Here is a 21,468-nt window from a genome sequence, read left to right as displayed (position 1 = left end):
TTTAGAGGATGTAGGTGTCTTTAAGGGGAAGCTATTTGAGACAAAAGTCTATTATGTGGTGGTTAAAAGAGGCATAAAATCTTTTGGACTCTGAGATAAATAAGTGACATCTTTAGACAATAGGTATTCAGTTGTTAATTCCCAGGCCCTAACAATTGAGACTGGTTTCTTACTTCTTTGCAAACCTCATTTTTCCATTTTCTTGGATCTACCTTTTGTACATTTGTGTGCAGTAGTCTCATTTAAATAAACAAGGAAGGAATGGAGGACTAAACAAGTGTAACAAGGTTTATTTAAAGTACTCTCAGTCGCTCAGTAATTTAGAAGCAATTTAGTAATGCATTTCTTAAACATGAAATGGAAACTTGATCAAGAAGTGAGACTTCTAATTACTTGACTATAATGCTTTTGAGTGTTTGCAGTGGGAAGCAGATAGCTTTGGTTTTATGTTTGTTTTGTGGAGTTGGAGACATGTGGGGTAATAAGCTAAAATCTTCAATAGTTTGCAAATGAACAATGGAGATGCTCTGCTAGTAGGTAAAAAAATTTTGAGGCCTAATTTACAAAAGCATGTAATATACATATATATATAAGAATATATATATATGTTATATATATATATAATTATGTTTAGGTTAATGTACTGTGAGTACTTCCTATAAGGTCACTAAGTAGTAAGTCAAATTTAAAGTGAAAATTTCTGCAAAATGGTGGGACATGAGTGCTGCTGAATGCATCACAGTGGAAACAGAGGATGGTGGGCTGATCCGTTTTACTGGCCAAGATGAAAAATGTGGTTTGGTTTCTTAGGTGGTGGTTTGGGTTTGTTTGTTTGTTTTATTTTGGTTTTGTTTATTTTGGTTTTCTTAGGAAGAACATCAACAGTAAAAGTTAAAATCAGTAATAATGCAATGTGTAGAGTATAATTGTGACATTGCATTCTTTCTTGAATTTGATTCTGGAAACTAATTTTTAATTCAAATAGCATACAGGAAGAAAACCTTTGGTTTTCTGTATTCTAATACATTGGTTCATTTAACAGAAGAACAAACTTATTTTCTGTAATACAAGCACTACAGCCACAAATAGACATGGGGTCTGTCTGATGTGCCCTTGCAAATTAGAAACACATCTGTCCCAGTCACGCTACAAGGGATTAAAAATTTACTATTCATGAGCTTTTGCTAGAAGTTATCAAAAAGGTGAATGTATTTAGAGATGATTATAGCCATTCTCCTTGTCTGATAACACACTCTTGTGTCAGACAACTCTCCGTGATGCAGATGATTTCAGTGGAGTTCCTAGAAACAGCTCATGTTGTCTCACAGGCTACTGGCTTCTAGAAGCTGGATTTTCTCAATGTTACAAAGATCCAGGCAATTCTTCTAAAACCAATGGGGAGTGAACTAATTACTGGTTTGCATGAAGAATGAAATTTTGTTTTACAAAAGAAAGTTCTGGTCCCATTCTGGAAAGCTAATACTTCTATAATTCAGAAATCTATCTTTAGCCTGCTAACTCTCAACTCAAGCATTTACTGAGGAGAACAAATAAATCAATAAATACCAGGGAGATAAAAATACTTTTTTTAATGCAGACAATATACATATCCTATATATATCCTATATAGGATATATATAGTATATATATCCTATATATACTATATAATCAATAAAACTCAAATATTATTCTGATTAAGAGAGATCTCACTGCTTCAGTCCAGCCTGTCTGCCAAAATTATTAATTAAGAAATGATTCATTAAGAAATTATTAATTAAGTAAAGTTAAGAAATTATTAAATAATTATTAACTGGATTATAAATTTTCTGACCACCCCACCGGATGAAAGTCTTTTCATCATTGCAGTTGCCAGAGGGTGGAGAAGAGCAAAGCTAACACTGCTATCACTAAGTGGAAACACTATCAGTAACTGCAAATGTGTTCTATTTTTCTATTTTTCACTCCCCCCATGAGGAGAGGAAAATATTGTCTTTCTAGATATACAAAGTGTATAACTCTGCTTTTTGTTTCAAATAAAAAGAATAACAAGAGAGAAAATAAAACATTCTTATGAGAGCACACAGTTCCTGTCCTGCTGCACTTGAAAACAATTTCGTCAGGAAAAATGAGGGGTGAGGTTTAGAATTACTTCCTTGGCACTCAGGACCTCAACTGGTATTAGGAATACTGACTTGACACCTCACTAGCCCCAGGATTAGGCTTTTTTAAACCTAAGTTCTGCTTGGCACTTGTAGGCACTTGGGTCTACCCAGAAGTACCTTGACACCTTGAGTTAGGTATCTTATTCTTAACTAGCTTCTCTTTCAACTGAGCTGCAGAACAGAAAGAGACTTAAAAATATGGAAGTAATTTAAGTTTACTGACTGGTGTTCTGCACCCCATAGCTCCAAGTCTGTCATGGAGCACAGGAGCAATGATCTTGTTTATTCAAAAAGCCCCTGCTCCACAGTAATTTGGCTTTTGGCTGCAATAATGCAGGCAGAAGAACTCTTCCTTTCCCCTGTTGAAGCCGGGCACTAGTGAGAACAGAAATGAAATGGTTATGGGACAAGCAGCTTGAATTTCAATCCTAATCATTAAATCCCTCAGTTTGAGTGTTGGTTTCTGGTCCTTGCACCACTGACTCTTCTTGCAAGAGGCAGCTGGGAAATGTTTACTTTGGGAGCAGTGGGCCTGGCTGTTGCTAATCTGCCTGCAGAAACCGTAAAACCATAATTCAAGGTATTTATTGAGGCCACTTGTGTCTGTTCCTTCTCTGGAGAATTATCAAGATAAAAGTAAAATGAGGTATTCAAGATGCAGCACATTTCAGTAGCTTCTGCATCCTGCAAAACCTAAACAACTTATTGACCAAATAAAGTTAGTATAATAACAAATAAGTACCACATTAATGTGGAGATAAATTAGAGATACTGCTCTCTCCCAAAACAAAAAAAACCCCAACAACTTACGTTTGTACCTCAACATGTTGGATGTAATAATCTTGAGGTTTTCTCATAGCCTGCACTTACTGAGAATCCATTTAAATTCAAATTTGAAAGAGAATTTGAAGACTCTAATTTTTTAAGAACTTAAAGTGTATGATGCTGGCTATATTTTGATCCATTTAAAGACAAAAGTGAAGAGCTACACTTGGCTAAATTTTAGTGTGTTTCAGGACTGGCATACTGATGTATTACTTTCTGGGTTCTTTTCAATGCAATTGCCATCATTGTATTTGTCAAGCTGATGAAAAATACTGAAATTGTATAGCAATTTTTCTCCTGGAGTTTGTTTGAAATGCTTAACTTGATATATGACTGAAAAAGTGACTTTCTTCATGCTCTGCTATTTATAATGCTGCAATTAAAATGGCCATGAGACAAAATGGTTTTGTCTCATTTTTAGCAGACAAATTGATTGAAACTTCCTATATGTGGTCATCTTTCCCACAAGGCTTACTTCAACTTTTAAAGAAAATTTTAAAAAAATTCATTCATTTATTCAAAGTGCTAAAGATGCCAATTTGATTCAAACCTTACGTCCCAGTTGAGGTGTAAAACAATGAAAAGTGACAACAGCCTGCCTTCAAGATAATTTATTATAAACACATTCCTTAAGTCTCTGTGTTTATTATATAAATATGACCTAAACCAGGCTATCCATTAAAACTAGGCTTTCACCTCCCTTTCCTACAATCCAGGTTTATCAGAAATTCACCCCCTATGAAACTCTTTATGATCCCAACAGGCCTGATTCCTCTCGCTTGTTTTACTTCTAAACTATAAATATTGGTTTTTCTCTCCTCAGTGTGGAAATTTGGCTACATCCATTTTACATGCTTACTGGAGTAGAAAACTGCCTAATCAGATAGGAAAACAGTTGGCGCTGTTTAAATCAAGGTTTTCTGAGGATTTCAAAGTGTGAAACTGGCAGACAAGAACATATCCTAGGAGTTCTGCCTTTCCTTAGCTTCCCTGTAGAGATTTCATATGGCAAATCTGATCACCAGGGCCATCTGTATAAATACATGGGTGTGTTGTCCTGAATTAACACAGCAGCTCTACTGGGAAATGTAATTGAGGTCTTATTTTTAAATCTCCTCAGCAGGCTGCCTGAGATACAGATTCATATACCAGGAATAACAATCTTATCTTGATTTTTGTTGAGGAAATCAATAGTAATATGTACTTTACTACCAACTAGTCTAACTGGAACCCTAAAGTTACATTCAGAATGTTCCTTTAGTGATGCTCCAGGGTTGAATTTATCCTCTCCTGTCCTGTAGTTCAGTTACACTATGATATTGAACGTAATGCTTTTCCTATACTCAAAGAAAAAAAAAGAAAAAAATATGTACAAATGGTTTTACTGTAACATTGCCTGCTCGACTCAGTCGACATTCCTTCCTAGCGTTCATGTTGAAACAGAGTTAAGTAAAGATTCATGTTTTAGTGGTGACAGGAGGAGTTGTTACACAAGATGTAAAGTTTCCCTTGGATTTCATGTCACGATTTTTTCTCATTATTTAAACAAGAACTACATTGAAGTGGTGCAGGTACCAGGCAATAAAGATTTCCCTTGGTGCTGACAAACTCGGAGACCGCAAACGGAGGTGCTTACATGCCACAGGAGATATTGCATAGCATTCTTTTCCTTTAGGCTAGGGATTGCTGTCACAGAGGAAACATCTTTATTTAAGAACTACTATTAAAGGGAAAAACATTTAGTTCTCATTATATATGAAGATTTCACTTCCAGAATGTTTTGTTCCAGAATGTATGGAAGCCCTACTAAGCATGCAGCTTTTAGCCTGCCTTATTTATTGAACTGCTCTTGGAATGGCTTGAAGTGTTGTCAGTAATTCTGGTTTATTACTTAGTGATACCCAAGTACAGTAATAGATGCAATATGTTGTTTGTTTCAAAAAAAAAAAAAGGAAAAAAAATATTTTATAATAGCAGAAAACTTTTGTTTTTAATGAAAATCCTGATCTCAAGCCACAAAGCCTGAACTGCTGTGATATTATTACATTTTTTAAAAATTTTAAAAATGTTTTTTTTTTCCTCTGCAATGATATTGTGATAATTTTTATTCTATAAGGCTGTTTTGAATACAAAGCTATCTAAAGCTGAAAATATTTTGCTCTTTTGAATGACTGAGACATAGTAGGCTTTGGTGAGTGCTTGCAATGACAGTGTAAGTCTGATTACTGCTACCATGAACACTTACCAGCTTCTGTGCAATTGCTATTCTTTATGGAAAATGGCTAAACACAGTGAAGGCACAGAAATCAGGGTAGATTGACAGCTGAAATGGAGATGGGTAGGTGGAGTACCTGCCCTTGCCTTTCTCTCCTCCATTGCCTATATGGCATTCTTTTGAATATGGACTATAGTTATACCATCTTACATTTTGTTACCAGTCAAATATGTAGAAGTCAACTTATTGATAGCAAAGGAAGTTTCTAGAAGTAGCACCCTGTACATTTTGAAAATCTGGTGAAAAAATATTTTTATGTGTTTTAAACCAAAGTCATAATTTATGGATTGATAATTTCAGCATGCTGCCTTTGCCCTTGTCAGTTACTGAGTTCTGTACCACCTTTGAGTTAACAAGCCCTGTGGTTATAGTTGTTAGATGATATTTCCATCAGTGTGTGGCAAGTATTTCTTTGCAATGGCTGAATAATGAATTGAAGTAGGCTCAGGCATCTATCACTAATGATACTGCAAAGATATTTTAGTAGATTTTTAAGTGTCATCACCCAAAGAATTAGATTTCATTTTCTGAAGAAAATAATTTCTCTAGAATCTGTCAGAAGTAATTATTTTAAATTTTGTATAAATTCCTTAGGTGCTTAGAGAGCCCCAAGACACAAAGGTCTACTTTGGCATATGGATGTATTACATAGACTTTCAGAAGAATGAATTTTAATTTTAAAGTATGAATTTAATCAGCTGGACATTGAATTCTTGAGAGCATTCATTCTGAGGAAATTTTGTTGTCTCTGCCTGTAGGCTAAAAGTGAAGATTTCTATTCCTTAGGGATGTCCAGCTCACCTCTTATGGATTTCGTTTATTTTCACAGAAATTTTTAAAATACAAAGCTAAAAATATATTTAAACTAAGGGTATAAAAGCTAGGTGGGATCTAATAGATATTACTGCCCTTTTACGTGCTGGGCTGCAGTTCGAAGTCATTTGACTCAGATTAAATTAATTTAGTGGGCACATCTCATCTAGCTTAAAACTGTGGGACTTTCTGCTTGAGAGAGGTGGGAAATGGAGCTGGCATGAAGGATGAATTGTTTCTCACCTTTAGGTGGTCTTTTCAGGCTTGAACTTATTTTGACAGACAACTGAGGAAAACAAATGATCCTGCTTCTGTTGTCCTTGGCTCCTGAATTAAGCAAAACAAAAAAAGTTGTCCCAGTATTCTGCTTTCCCAGTTAAGTGTGTGCAGGTTCTTGAGACCAATGCTCCAAATTTTGTAGTTCTCTCTATATGAAGAGTCTGCTTATTTCTGTACTCCTTTAATGATGCAATAGCTGTAGTTAGCCTAGTAAGTATCATAGAATCAGAGAATGGCTTAGGTTGAAACCAGTTGTTCGTTTTGCTGTTTCTAAACACAAAACCGGACAAAAGTTATTTGGTATTTATTCCTTTTTTTTTTTTCCTTTGGTGATTTTTGCTTTATTGATAAGGACTTAAATAAATCCGAAAAATGTCGTGTGTCTACTTTTTGTGTTGAGATCTACTTTCACTTGCACAAGTGTGGTTTTAGGCAGAAGTGAAAATGGCCTATTTTTGGACTTCTTTCTGTCAACCTCAAATAAAAATCCGTGTATGTTTATTTAGATGAATGGGCCTGATCTTATGAGTAATGTCTGCCTGCCTGCCAATAATATTTTATTTTATTAAAAATCACTCCTTTCTACAGCATGAGTATTAAATTTACTAATTAAGTTGTATAAAAGACAAAGTGATAGTTTCTGGATTTCATTTCTTAGGGTCTAAGTGTTTTTATTAAGCTTCTTTTTCCCCCCCCTCTTTTAATTGCAACACAGCATGATCACAATATGACAAAGTGAATAGGTACCATTTTAGGATATACTTGAACAGAATATATCCTAAAATAGAAGGGTCATCCTATATATCATCCTTTTGACCATCCAGTAATGCCATCTATCTGTGATGAACAATTTGTGTTTTAGATTAAGTAATGGTTGCTGTGTTTGGGTGTCCCACACACTTTTGTTGAGCTAACCAAAGTGCAAAATTAATTCTCTGACTTTCCTCTGGCTCCATAATATGGGAGAGCAGCTACTTTAACATAAAGCTTGCTGATACAAAATTTATTTATCAATATTTTATCACAAAGCCTGACTTGTTAGTTTATGGCAATCAACAATTTCTGTCATTTTTGGTCTGAAAAATGATCAAGGGTGTATTTTCTGTACTGTTGAATCATTCCCCTGGATCACAGCTCCACTTTGAGTTATTCTGGTGTACTTCCTTGTCATGCCTCTGACACATACAAGTGTATTTATGAGTGTATGTTGTGTAAGATTCATGAAGTGATCCAGTTCACTAATTTAGAAAACCAAAACAAAATTAGTCTTAACTTGCATCAGTTCTCTAATGGGGTTTGTTGTGTTACTGCCTATGTGCTGGGGTAAAAAAGGGTATTGGTAGAAGGCACAAGCTCTCAAAGGTGCTGAAGGAGGAAGGAGTAGTTTTTTCTGGTTTGGTGCTGGCTAAAGAACTGGATCCCAAGCAGTTCTAATGAATATGAAAAAAAAATATGTGAGTGAAATGATCTGTATGTAATAATGAGCTGATAATAAATATAAGCAGGAAATGTGCTGAATAAATCTAATTTTTAACTTGTGTTTTACTAAATTTCACTTTTTTTCAATAAAGTTCTTGTGACAGTAATATAGAGAAGTATTTAGGGTAAAAAGTTTGCATTCTTGTCTTTATGCAAATGTCCTTAAAATAAACATTATGCATTTTCTCCCCCTCTTCTCCCTCCTTCTTCTTGATTTTTAAACAATATTTCCAAATTCCTTGAAACATTACTTTTCTTTAAGGTTATCACAAACCTTGGGCCTCTGGAGTGGATTCTTAATACTCCCAGTCATCACAGAGTTCACCATGGTAAGCTAAAAGTGTGACCTCTTCTTTTTCAGCATGTTTTTTCTCATGGTCACTATTTGTGTATTAATAATAAAGTACTAAAATTGTATTGTAAAATTAGTTTGACAGAATTACTTTTGGTTCAGTTAGAAAAATCACAGGATTTTTAAAAACTTGAATATAATCTAAATAAGACTTTTTTTTTCATTTAAGATTTATTATTAAGCAGAAATTAAGTCTGGATATCATTAAATAATATTAAGACTTTGAGAAAAATAGTTCAGTGTTTGTAAATATGAAGAGTGATAGAAAAATACCTTTTTCTTCCCTGACTATTAAAGCATCATCAATTTGCCAGTCACTCACAAATGCTTTTGCATTTTGATTTAAAGCACTGAATGTGCAAAAAAACATGGTTAGCTTTTAGAAGAACTGTTAAATGTTTTAGAGGAATTGAGTCTCAGCTGTCTGAATTACTGAAAAATCTCACTTCATACTGATAATTTTCATCAGTATTCAAAGTAGTTCAAGACTAGCGCATATGTAAAGTGGATTAATAACTCATGAAAATGTCATTAACATATCTGAGGAATAGAAGTGGATTTGATAACTGCCCTTGGCTTATTCAGTGTGCAGAGATTACAAACAGAGAAGTAATAATGGGCTGGAAGAACAAAATAATTTGAAACAGACCCAAATCACAGAATCACTCTGACTGGAAAAAATAATTGAGTCCAACCACTGACCCAACTCTACCAAGTTCAGTGCTAAACTGTGTCCCTAAGCACCACATCTTGTACACACCTCCAAGGATGGTGATTCAAGCACCTCCCTGGGCAGCCTTTCCCAGTGTTTGATAAGCCTTTCAGAGAAGAATGTTCATCTATTATCCATTCTAAACCTCCCCTGGCACAACTTGAGTCTGTTTTCTGTTGTTCTATCTCTTGTTACTAGGGAGCTCGATCCTCAGCTGGCTACAGCCTCTTTTCATATAGTTTTAGAGAGCAATAAGGTCTCCTCTCAGCCTTTTCTCCAGGCTAAACAACCCCAGTTCCCTCAGCTGCTCCTTGTGAGACTTGTGCTCTAGACCCTTCTAGACCTTTGTTGCCTTTCTCTGGACATGCTTCAACACCCCAATGTCCTTCTTGTAGTGAAAGGCCCAGAACTGAACCTAGTACTCGAGGTGCAGTGTACTCGAGCACAGGGGGACAATCCCTGGTTGGCCACACTTTGATACAAGCCAGGATGCTGTTGATCTTCTTGGCCACCTGGGCACACAGCTGGTTCATATTCAGCATGGTGTCAATCAACACCCCCAGTTCTTTTTCTGCCTGCCAGATTTCCAACCATTCTTCTCCAAGCCTGTAGCACTGCATGGGGCTGTTTTAACCCAAGTGAAGAATCCAGTGCTTGGCCCTGTTGAACCTCATACAATTGGCCTCTGCCCCTTGATCCACCCTGTCCAGGTCTCTCTATAGAGCCTTTCTGCCCTCAAGGAGATCAACACTCACTATTTACTATTTCTTTAATGTGCAAAGTGTTTATGGCTCTGTGAAGACTTTTTGAAAAGACTGTGGTGCTGTAAGTGTCTAATCCTTAAAATTTTCACAAGTGCTGGTAATCCTGGAGGGAAACACTCTGCTCTTATTTGCTCTGCTGTAAATCCAAACTAATCCTCTGATCCTGATTGGAATTAAGTAGTCATTCCAGATCTGATTGAATGTTGCACCATTGCTTCAGACCTGGGGATGTGTAATCAAAGTTTATTTGCTCAAACTTTTGATAGGACAGTTTTTATATAAATACATTCTCTAGAAAACAGAAGGATCATTTTTCCTCACACTGAAATTTATAATGAAGGCAAGGTCAGACATAGAAGGCTGAGATGATAGAGACAGCTGTAAGCCATTAATGAAATGATTGTACATAAATGTATTGGTGTATATTTTCTTAGGTATAAAGTGGTGAAATTACTTTTGTTTGCTTTTCATTTTGTCTTTATATTTTGAACTGGGTCTACTCTTCAAATGAAACTTTTTTTTCCACAGAATTTTGTGGTGTATGACCCATTTGATTTGAGTCGATCCAAATAGAAAGAGAGCAATGAACCTAGTAAGGAAAACAAAATTTTATAGATTAATAAGGAGTACTGGATTAGCTGCCTTCTAAGATTATTTTTAGATCACAAATTGCTGCTAATGATTAAATTTTCCTTTCATAATTCATTTGCATGTATTCTTATATATGCAATTATTGGTCTCATCCACAATTTTATTGTAGGCAGAAATCCTTACTGCATTGACAAAAATTATGGTGGCACACTCATTATCTGGGACAGGATATTTGGTAAGTGAACAGGAAGGTGTTCTCTCTCATATTTACTTAGTGTGGCAAGAATATGTGTACCTTTGAATTTGACTGTTAATTGTTCTTTTTTTTGTCTTCTCCCATCAGGAACATTTGAAGCAGAAGATGCAAAAGTTGTATATGGCTTAACACATCCAGTTAATTCATTTGATCCCATCATGCTCCAGGTGCTATAGTTTAAATCACTGACTCTGCTATTTTCAACAGGCACTCCTGTTCAGAGGAGACTCCTCTCTTGGCCACAGTTGAGGCCATCCTCGCATTGCTGCACAGTCAGTTAAATCTATCTACAATTTCTTCAGCATTTCATTACAAAGCAATTATTTCTACTCACAGCACTGAGCACATGCAGAGCTTGTAGTCATGAAAAGACAATACAGTAAAATAATAACTAATTTCAATGGTGATTAAACAGTTCTTGGGTTGAACAATGTCCATTTTGCCATAAGCAAAGTAATATACAGCAAAACACAAAGATAAATATTTTGTCTGCTGTTTGTGTTCTCTAAATACTGATATTTCATAAATAATCCCATAGACTAATCTTTTCTGCATATTTGCTATTCAGGGCAGTCCAGAGTTATATTTTTGACAGCACTGTATAGCAGCCATCATGGTTTCAGCAAAACCTCCAGAACAGGTTGAATATTTGGATTTTCAATAGAAGAGAGGAGAGGAGAGGAGAAGTGGGAAAAGGAACAAGGAAAAATAAAAAATTACTTGGTGTGGTGGTGCTTAGATTTACTGGCCCAAGCTTCACTCTAGCTGGATAAAAATGCTCTGTAAAAACCTCAGGGACTGAGGAGTATTGAAGTCCCTCTTTGTTTTTCATGACTATTCACCCATAGAGACATCTCAAAGAATGAGAAATTCTACTGCAGGGGTGTCTGGGCTGGCAGCTGGGAGGATGGCCACAGCCCGTGCGACTATATCCATTCTAGTCAGAAACTAAATAATTTAGTTATTGAGAGTATGTCATGTCAGCGTCCCAGTAACCAACTTCTAGTTTAAAACTACCATAAATATAGCTATATAATATACTATTAAATACTCTGGATTGATTACAGGAGAGACAGATTGGGCAGAAGTCATTGTTATTCTCCTCATAAACCAAGGTCTTCATATGACACCGACCAATTTCAGTCAGATTTTCTGAACTTCTGACTGTTATAATCTATTATTGATTTATTCTCTTTACAGACTTCAAGAGTTATTTACTTGAGAGCTAAAAAATGAATAAAATATATGTTTTTATTAAATTTTATGTTACTAACAATGAAAAATTACTTGTTCTTTTTTCAGTTACGTCCCTTGGCTCATATTTGGAACACGTTTTGGGCCACACCTGGATTCTGCAACAAGCTTTCTGTCATATTCAAAGGGCCAGGCTGGGGACCAGGCAAACCTAGACTTGGCCTTCCTGAGGAAATCCCAGTGGTAAATAGAACATGCACAGGCTTTCAATTTTGTATAATTTAGTTGGACCTCTTAATGCTACTGGATCAATGTTAAAAACTCTACACATGTTATTTTAAATTAGCAAATTAGCAGTCATAAAGCATAGGGAAAGATGAAATGGGAACAGAAACTGAAGGAAATGAATGCTTTAACTGTGGTTTTTTTTCTTTTTATTTGAAGGAAAAAATTTTTTTTTAATTTATCTTTTCATTATTCATTTCCTAAAGAGATTTTCAAAATTGTTCTATGGAGTATGTTCTGTGGAGCTGTGAACGGAAGCACACACAGAGATAGTTAAACTCTATCTCAAACCAGATTGTACATAAATTTGATAGCAAATTATCTATGTCTCTCAATCTCTTTTGTGTTTTTAAGTATAAAGTATAGTAAGGAATAACAAACCATAAAAAGTAATTATTGAAGGATATTATCTGTTTTGCTTTATACAGATCACTGGGAAAGAAGTTCCCTTCAATCCAAGACTGCCAGCATATCTTAATTGCTATGCAGTTGTACATTTTGCTGTACTAACAGACTTGTATACGGAGCTTCTTGGCACGGTGACTGTAAGTAATTCCTAATTTTTATGAAATGGCATCTCATGCTAACAGTAATATGACACATGCCATATTTAAATAATAAAGCAATGAGCTGAGTCTCTGTTGTCTGACTCATGTCTAATTTAAACTATTGTAATAATAACTAGAATCTTTAAAAATAATCACAATAAGTGGTGAAATATATAATTATGTATCGTTGAATATACTATATTTCATATTGTTTCCCAAACAATACTTAATAAATTATTAATTATTTGCATATTAATCTGCTTAAGCTATGCAGTTTTTAAAAAAAGTGAATGTTCTATAGAAGTTGTATGTATCTCTGCTTCAGTTTTTAGGACCTCAGGAAAGGAAAAATGTCAGCCTTGAAACTTTGTAGATTTTAAGATACCAGGGTTGGCCATATTGTTAAGTGCCAATAATGCCTAAGGTTTAGAAGAAAGATTGCAAAGATCTTGTGCTGTTTGCAGATGGGAAGCTTGGCCTAAGGAAGAGTTCAGAGTTGGAGGCAAACAGACTCAGGACAAATCCTTTGCCCAGTCTTGAGCACACAGCAGCATTGATAAAGCACTGAGAGGCATGAATTTACCACCCTGTGTTTGGGCTGATGAGTTCTCCTTGGTGGACATGATGCTTTTCTTCCATGGCTACCTTTCAGTCTCTGAAGATGAACTATGAGGCCATCTCTGCCTGCAGGAAGAAATACATGAACTGCTCCCATGGCTTCACAGTCTTCCATCCTCCTGTTCATTCTTCCTTCTTTGACAACCCTTTCTATTTGACTAAAGCTAAAATTTTCTCATTATGAAGCATAATTTTAAGGTATCTAGTATTCCCATAAATCAATCACAGGCCTACCAAAACACTACAAAATATGTCAGTCTGATAAAAATGAAGAGCAGTCTTGCTGTTGTGTTTGTGTCACCTATGTTTACAGACCTGCTGTCAGGGTGCCACAGAGCCCTGGGTTCTTCAGCCTCTGCTCATCTGTGAACCTTCTTTGTCCCAGCACACTTGCTTGGCAATCACTCCCCCTTGGCCAAAGGGGGTTATTGTCCCTTGCACACCTCAGTGGCCACTGTGGGACAGCACTCTGGGTCACAGCCCTGCCCCTTCCCCAGAGTGCTGCCCCTCTCACTGTGTCCCAGTGCCTTTGCCCAGCATGTCTGAACCCATCCAAGAAGCAACTTTCTAGAAATAAGCTTCTTTTGCATATTTGACTGTGGTCATCCTTGAAGGATTCCAGAGGATCAAAAACCCCTTTCAAAGCGGTCAGAAATCTTGTCTAAACATTGACATTTTGGTATTCTGACTCGAGATACCTCTTGAATTCCAGGGTGGGCAAGAAGAGCAGGAAAGGGACTCTGCCTGCAATAGTTTCTTGGGGTGCATGTCAGAAGGCTTACAGCAGCCCTGCCAACTCTGCATTTATGAACTGCTACACCCTTTTGGTTTAATATGGTTTGGATGGTTTGGGTTAGGTGTGCTCTGAGTAGCACCAATAGAATGATGCAATTTTTGAGAAAACTTTATGAGTATTTTTATATAGCATTTTTGGTATTATAGAAAAGCTACCTTAGGCATACTCTTCTGGTTAATAAATTAGCAAAAATAAATTATTCTATATGTTGTGTCACAAAGGGTGACACTGCAATTGTAGGGAATTCAGAGATTACTAAAGCCATCAGAAATTTCTGAGGACAGAAAATTAAACCAAAGGTAAAGATAAATGCCTCTACTGTATACAAGATACACAGTTGTCATGATTGCCAGTGTTCTTATACTGAGAATAGTCTCTGCAAGATTTTCTGGATATACTTCCAGATTCCTACATACCAGCAGCAAGTCCTGTTTGCATTGGGATTAAACTGTGGGGCTTTTGGTTGGTTGTTTTTTTTGTCTTTTACACTGTTGCTTTTAGCATCAAGAAGTAAGGAGTCTGCTCATTAGTATTTTCCTATTTCATTCTTTTCTCTTTTTTTCATTTTTCTGCTCCTGGAAGGAAAAATGAATGGTCCAAATTATTTTCTCTGCTGATAACTGCAGCTGTTTAAGTAATAAGGGAAGTTGAAAAATGCACCCAAGCCCCAGATGATCATTAAATTCTTGCAGTCATAGAGGAAATATCCTGAAGATCCACCATTTATGAACTTATTGTAGAAAAACAACTAGAAAATTCTCCATACAGAACTGCAGGGTAATAAGATAGTAAAGAATAAGAAGGAGAGCACAGGGGACTAGAAGCACCTCATCTCAGGACATAAACTTTCAACGTGGGTGTAAAATGTGCTAGTCCCAAGGCAGAGTTCCAGCATCACTCTGCAATACAGTGGGGAAGCTGTCATGAGAAGGAAGCTTGTGTATGAATAACTCTACTTGGCAAAAATCTTTCTTCAATATCAGTTTTCCACTACACTGAGTTATGAAATGTCTATGGATACAACTGGAACTTTCTGTCTGGCTATGAATTATGTCATAACTGTGGCATAGCTCCACAAATGGAGAAAGCTAACTGTTTTCCTCATTTTTAGGTATAAGTTCCATTTCATAATAGCCATAAGACACAGCACACAGCTATTACATTTCTCAAGTGATTACAGTTGCTCAGTGTTTGGTCTCATGCCCTGTAGAAGTGTTAAATTTCTCTATCCGTAAAGAGCAACCATATACCTTCAGTCTGCATGACCTACATTTAACTTAAGAAAAGAGCAAAACAAGAAAGAAAAAATAGCTGTTTTCCACAGGAGAGAGCATACAGTGTTTATTTTCTATATAGTGATCTGCATTCCATCCAGAGAATAAAAATTACTTCTGAGCTCTGCACATCTAGATCTGATCCAAAGCTCACTGAAGAAGTGGGATTTGGATCAGTCCCAGAGAGAGTACTAGGAGTGTAAAACTGCAGTACATTCAAAGCAAAAGTCTCATAGCTCCAGAACTGCATGGATCACATAAATCAAAGTGAAGTGTACCTTAAACAAATTTTGCAGCGTTGTTCTTTATTGCTGATAGATACTGTAACATTCACTATGCTTGAAATGATGTGACTGTGCAAGGAGTTTCAATAAGAAAAAAAGCAAGAGATAAATTTTTTGAAAGCTGAGAATATGATTAATATATCCATTCAGTAGGACATCACCAAGGCTTGTGTATGGAATATTGCTGGGCGTTTACATTTTTGGGGGAATTCTAAGTTAAATAAATTTAAAAAACAACACCTAACAGTACAAATTTTACAGTATTGTATTAGCATTCTTCATTTGAATATCAAAAGTGTCTGATAGGAGAGAAAGTGAGCTGATAATTTATGAAACATACTGACATCATTCCTAGCAGTTCTTTTGAAACAGTGAATGTGTCATGATGAGCAAATGTATCCATGCTATTCTTCAAAAGGAACAAAACAATCTGAATTTCTTTAAGTAGAAGGGTCAATATAGATTATTTCTGTATTCAGCTAAAACCACATTTGGAATAACATATTTCCTTCATTTAAATTTTTTTTCATTACTAAAAATAATAATGCTGTGGAGTTCTGTTGATTACAAAGCTATGTACAAATTCTATAATCCCTCTCTTTTTTTTTTTAAGACCCCAATGTATTTTTAAAGCTTTCAATGAAATCAAAATCCAAAAGAAATATTTTTTTGCTGTTTGATCGCAGCCAATAACCACATCGCAAAACTGTGGCTGACTTGTAATTGGGGAACCTGCTGTGGTCCCACAGGCCTCTCTGTTTATACAAATACTCCAGTATATAAATACTCATTTATTTTATATATGCATCCATGCGTATTATGTTTAAGTGGAATGAGGATGCTAGCACTAATGAAGATGTAAAAGGCACATTCATTCTTTTCACATTGGAGCTTGCAGTGTGTAGATTTAATATATGATGTTTAGTTTAGTGATATAACCAACTGACTGTTTTGTTGATCCTGGTAGAGTAATGCCTAGAAAATGGATGCCTCAGCTGCCAGCATCCACTTCATAGGGTGATATATGTTTGAAAGTAAATAGAAGAATCAAGGTAGCATGTAACTATGCCACTGGACCTGTAAAGAGAAAGGTATGGAAGAAAACTAATAATGCTAAAATTGATGCTACATGTCTGGTTTTCTAGAAGCTGTTATTCCCAAATGGCAGCATTGGTGTATTTCACTGCAAAGTTCTTGACTAGGAGCACAAATGAGGAAACCTTTTTTTTTTTTTTTTTTTTCTGTCTGTGAAGGTGATGTATCTACATGTGAAAGGTAACTTACAGATTCTACCTTTACGGTTCCTAGAGAAGCTTTAAGCCTCCCCCTTCATCACTCCAGGAAGTTGAAGACTTGGAAGGCTGCAACACTGTACTTGGATATGACACTATTTGAGTGAATCTAATGATAGTGCCAGCTTACAATTGACAGTGATCTGCAAGTCATGCTTTAGAGTACTTCACATTCTTGTTCACAGATGCTATTTAGAGGCTGAAGGATCTGAGGAGAGGCTGAATGAGGTGGGGCTGTTCAGCCTGGAGGAGATGGAGGAGGGACCTTATTGCTCTCAACAGCTACCTGAAAGGAGGCTGTGGTGAGGTGGGTGTTGGCATCTTCTCCCCAGTGACTTCTGATAGGACAAGAGGCAATGGGTTCAAGTTGCACCACGGGAGATTCAGATTAGATATTAGCAAAAATTTCTTCACTGAAAGAGTGGTGAAGCGTTGGAACTGGCTGCCCAGGGAAGTGATGGAGTCACCATCCCTGGGGCTATTAAAAAAATGGATAGATGTGGTGCTTCAGGAGATAATTTAGTGGCTAAGGTGGTGTAGGACTTGCAGTTGGACTTGATGATCTTGAAGGTCCTTTCCAACCATGATGATTTTATGATTCTATTGGATGGTGAGAAGTTTTACAAGTAGCTAATGTTCAAAATATTACGGTTCAAGTAGAAAAGCACCGGAAGGGAAACAGAAAACATTTAAAAAACAGAATCTGTAAAATATGATTATACCTGGCTAAGGTGTTTAGCATGCCAAAGAGCCTCATATAGCATTTTAATAATTTAAAGACTTGCTTATGTTTGAGTTTTATTTTCCTAATTATGAAGTTGCTTCAGTTCATCTGATTTCCTAATATACATTAATATGAATTTCTACTCTTATGTTTTGGGTTTTTTTCCTAGAAGTCGATATTTAAACTGAAATGCAATTTATTAATGTCCTTCCAACTTCTTAATTTATGATTATTTTTTCTCTGATTAGATAAATCTGGAGAGTCAAATGATAGCTCCAGGCTCCAATTTCACACATCTTGGAGAAAATGTTTAAGAGAAGTTTGCATGGTCACACTCCAAATTCTTGTATTTTTATCCTTTCTTTCTTTGTAGGGAGAAATATGCAGTCTGAATACAATATTACAGTGTCTCTAATATCAAGCTTATAATTATTTCAAGGCTCATCCACAAAAATAAAACTGAAAAACAACAATAAAAAATGTTATTCTTTCCTGAACATGGTAATTTTTAAGATTTTTTAATCATTTCTACCCATATAGAAATGGGATTTAAATCTATCTTTAAAAAAAGAAGAAGAAAAAAGAAGTTATAAGAAAAAACACAACATAATAAGACATGAACCTAAAGTATCTGCATTGGAGAAGTGTTTTCATCATCCACTTAAATCCAACTCAGTGTAGGGATGAAATTTAGCCTCTAGACTTGCTGCCTAACTAATGGTAAGAAAAAGAATAATGCAGAAAGTGCTATTTCTCCACTGATTACAGAGAAAGCTTACATTAATAACAGGTTTTAAGGCATTTTAGTAAAGGTACTTTGAGGCAGGTAGAATTAATCAGCATCTCAGTTTTTTGAAACTAATCATAAGGAGACTCAAATGACTTGGGCTTGGTGACTGGTTGTCTAATTCTAGCCAAATGAAGGCAAATTACTGTGAAATCATGCAGACACCCTCACTTATTGAGAGCAGGTATTGATGTATCCTTTTGGATCGAGTCAAGTATTGATGGCGAATATTAACATTTGTTCTCTCAAGACCATTGCAGGTTCATTTGTTTTCCACAAAGTGTTATTGTAGCCATATATTGCAATGTAGCAATTACATGACCTGCTTGAAACTTGGATTTAATGTTCAATTCTTTTTCCTGCGTCAGGGGGATACAAAAGCTCATGTTCTTTTTCTCTGAGTAGTGCCCTACTACTATGGGAATATTTTTAAGGCAGTCTGTAGAAGCCAGTGCATTTCACTGGAAGCACAAAACAAAATCATACTCACCTGACCAGAAGGACTAAGTTTAAAAACAGGTGGAGTTCTTTGACTTTAAAGTGAGGACAGTCTCTTAGGAGGAAAGTCTCGAATTCCAGTCCTAGTTCCCTGGCAAACTCCTTTATTTGACAAGTAACAATCAGTAAAAACCATACCAAAGCATTTCTAAGAAATCTGTTGGTGAGTTCCCTTATGCCTGTGCCAAATCATGTTTTTCTTGCTCACTTCTTGAATTTTGTATGACTCAGTTTCTACAGGAAGCTGAAGGGGGAGTTGAGCTCACTATGGCTAGATGAGCACTTGAAGAACTCTTAAGCTTTTTTTATGCTTAAATGAAGTCTCTGCATGGCTTTTATAAAAAGGTTCTGCCCCCAGATCTTGTAATTTTAAAACAAATTCCTTCATGTTAGCAATGGAAAATCTTTTAAACTTGGGATATCTGTGGGATTTTTGGATTCTAGAAACTGAAGTTTCCAGAAAAAGAACACACTCAATTTAATATTTTATTGTCAAATTTTAAAGCTTATGTCTGGAATTTGCAAGTGTACTCCAAGTGATGCAAACCTTGGTAAAGGATCATGAGCCTGTCAGCAGTTTTTTGCTCTCTTGACTTAAGCAAGAGTTTTCACATATGACTGCTGTACAGAGTTCCTTCCCAGGATTCAAATCTAGCTCAGTATCCTATCTCTTGTGGTGGTGGATTGCAGAAGTCCAGGATAAGAGCACTAGAAGAATGTAAAGAATATACTTTCTCAAGGTCTACGTAAAAATGGATGATGGTGGTAATTGTCAGTCTGAGGTTTTATCAGTTTACCATAAAGAGGGCTGGACCAGATTGCAAACGTAGCAATTGAGTTTGATCCATCCTGGTATAAATTTGTGCAACAGAGTGGCTTGACAGGTGGCAGTTGTGAGAAGTGTGTTCTGGCTTGTAAACTGGGGAAGCTGCTGTTTAGCTCACTCAGTGCTGTGATTCTGGTTTCTTTGTTCCATAGCTGTTTGTTAAGGATAGCTAAGTAGGTGCTTGTGATCCTTTAGTAAAACAGCAGAAACCTACCCAGCCTGAGTGCTGGTTTGATGTGTTTTGCAAACATGGGCACTGTAAGTTCACACAGCTGTAAAAGTTGAGAGTATCCTCCTGTGGCCTCCCACACTCACAGATACTTACCTTAGATCTCTTCGAGGGCTTGAGGCCACCACTGAAGGAAGGTGGGCATGCCACCAGGTGGGATTTATTGAAATCAGGGCAGACACATATAGAATTTTATTTTTCCAGTCCCTGCAAATTTGAAGTGCAAGATGTTGTTCATCAACCTGATTGCTATTGAAGCCAGAAATGAGTCCTATAACTCTGCAAGATCCACTCCTTTTGCTTTGTTTTGGTTTGTTGTTTGGTCCTTTTTTTGTTTTTAAATAAAAAAAAAACCAAAGGTTATTCAAAACTAATATTTGAAAGGATGTTGGGGAGGGAACAAGAAAACTGATTAAATATTTGATTTTCAAAGGCAGCTGTGTGGAATACAAAACATATTTAATAAATGAAAAGAAAAAATTCAGACTTCACAAGGAAAATATTTTCTGTGTTCCTGAGGTTTTTTTATGTCACCTTGATGTAAATTTTAAGGGCATAAATCCTCGTGCTGCTCTTCATCCAAATATTAACACACATATTAATGTTTAAAAGTGTTTTAAATCTGTTTGAAGTTAATGGTATGAGTTGAAGAATTTTGCTTAATTCGGAAAAAAGTGTCAAGTTGTCATGAAGAGACAATATTCATTTTTCTTCTTCTTAAATATGCTTGTGTTGTCATGTTATGTGAATTTTTATTCTCACCAATAAAAATGGCTTTTGGTATCCATTGGGGTTCATAGATGACTATAGTAAAGACTGAGTAACAAAAGAAAAAGAACAGGGCAGCTGAAATATTTGTCTTGAAAAAAGTTTTTTCCCTGTTGGGTAAAGGTGTAAGGGAATCAAATAACTTGGGGAAAACACCTAGTGCAGAAGGGCATAGCTTAAACATTATTTTGGAAATACAATATTCAAGAAACAAATACAATGGTGGTAACTCCACAAAAGTGTTCTATCCAGAGCAGGTATTTTTGTTGTAAGATTTAAAGTAACAAATTACTTTAAAAGCAGTGTGGTGGGTTGACCCTGGCTGGGCATCAGGCAGCAAACAAAAGCTGCTTTGTCACTCTCCTCCTTAACTGGGCACGGGAGAGAAATATTGGAAAGGCTCCTGGATTGAGATAAGGATGGGGAGAGATTGCTCAGCAATTACTGTCATGGGAAGAATAGGCTTGACTTGGGGAAATCAGTTTGATTTATTACTAATCAAATCAGAGGAAGATAATGATAAATAAAAGCAGATCTTAAGAACACCTTCCCCCACACACTCTCACCCCACACCTTCCCCTTCTTCTTTCTGGGCTGAATTCACTCCCAAAATCTCTACCTCCTTCCCATGAGTGGCAGAGGGGATGGAGAATGGGGGTTGCAGTCAGTTCATCACATCTTGTCTCTTCTGCCCTTTCCTCATCATTCTCTTCCCCTGCTCAAGTGTGGGGTCCTTCCCACAGGAGACAGTTCTTCATGGACTTCCCCATGAAGGACCTCCATGGGTCCTTCCCATGGGCTATAGTCCTACATGAACTGTTATGCCAGCAAACCTGC

At 36.3% G+C, this 21,468-nt stretch overlaps 1 protein-coding gene across 1 annotated transcript in view; it reads left to right on the top strand.

The window, feature by feature from the left end:
- AGMO (alkylglycerol monooxygenase) overlaps positions 1–21,468 on the top strand; it is a 187,936-nt gene that overhangs the window by 86,261 nt on the left and 80,207 nt on the right. Inside the window, exons 6-10 of the mRNA XM_008494279.2 lie at positions 8,096–8,162; positions 10,422–10,487; positions 10,596–10,675; positions 11,811–11,945; positions 12,416–12,532. Of these exons, the coding sequence (XP_008492501.1) occupies positions 8,096–8,162; positions 10,422–10,487; positions 10,596–10,675; positions 11,811–11,945; positions 12,416–12,532 (465 nt within the window). The remainder of the gene's footprint in view (positions 1–8,095; positions 8,163–10,421; positions 10,488–10,595; positions 10,676–11,810; positions 11,946–12,415; positions 12,533–21,468) is intronic.

Source organism: Calypte anna, chromosome 2, assembly GCF_003957555.1.
Source record: "Calypte anna isolate BGI_N300 chromosome 2, bCalAnn1_v1.p, whole genome shotgun sequence".
Lineage (NCBI taxonomy): Eukaryota > Metazoa > Chordata > Aves > Apodiformes > Trochilidae > Calypte > Calypte anna.
Note: the sequence above shows the minus strand (reverse complement) of the source record. Positions and strands in the feature narration are given on the sequence as shown.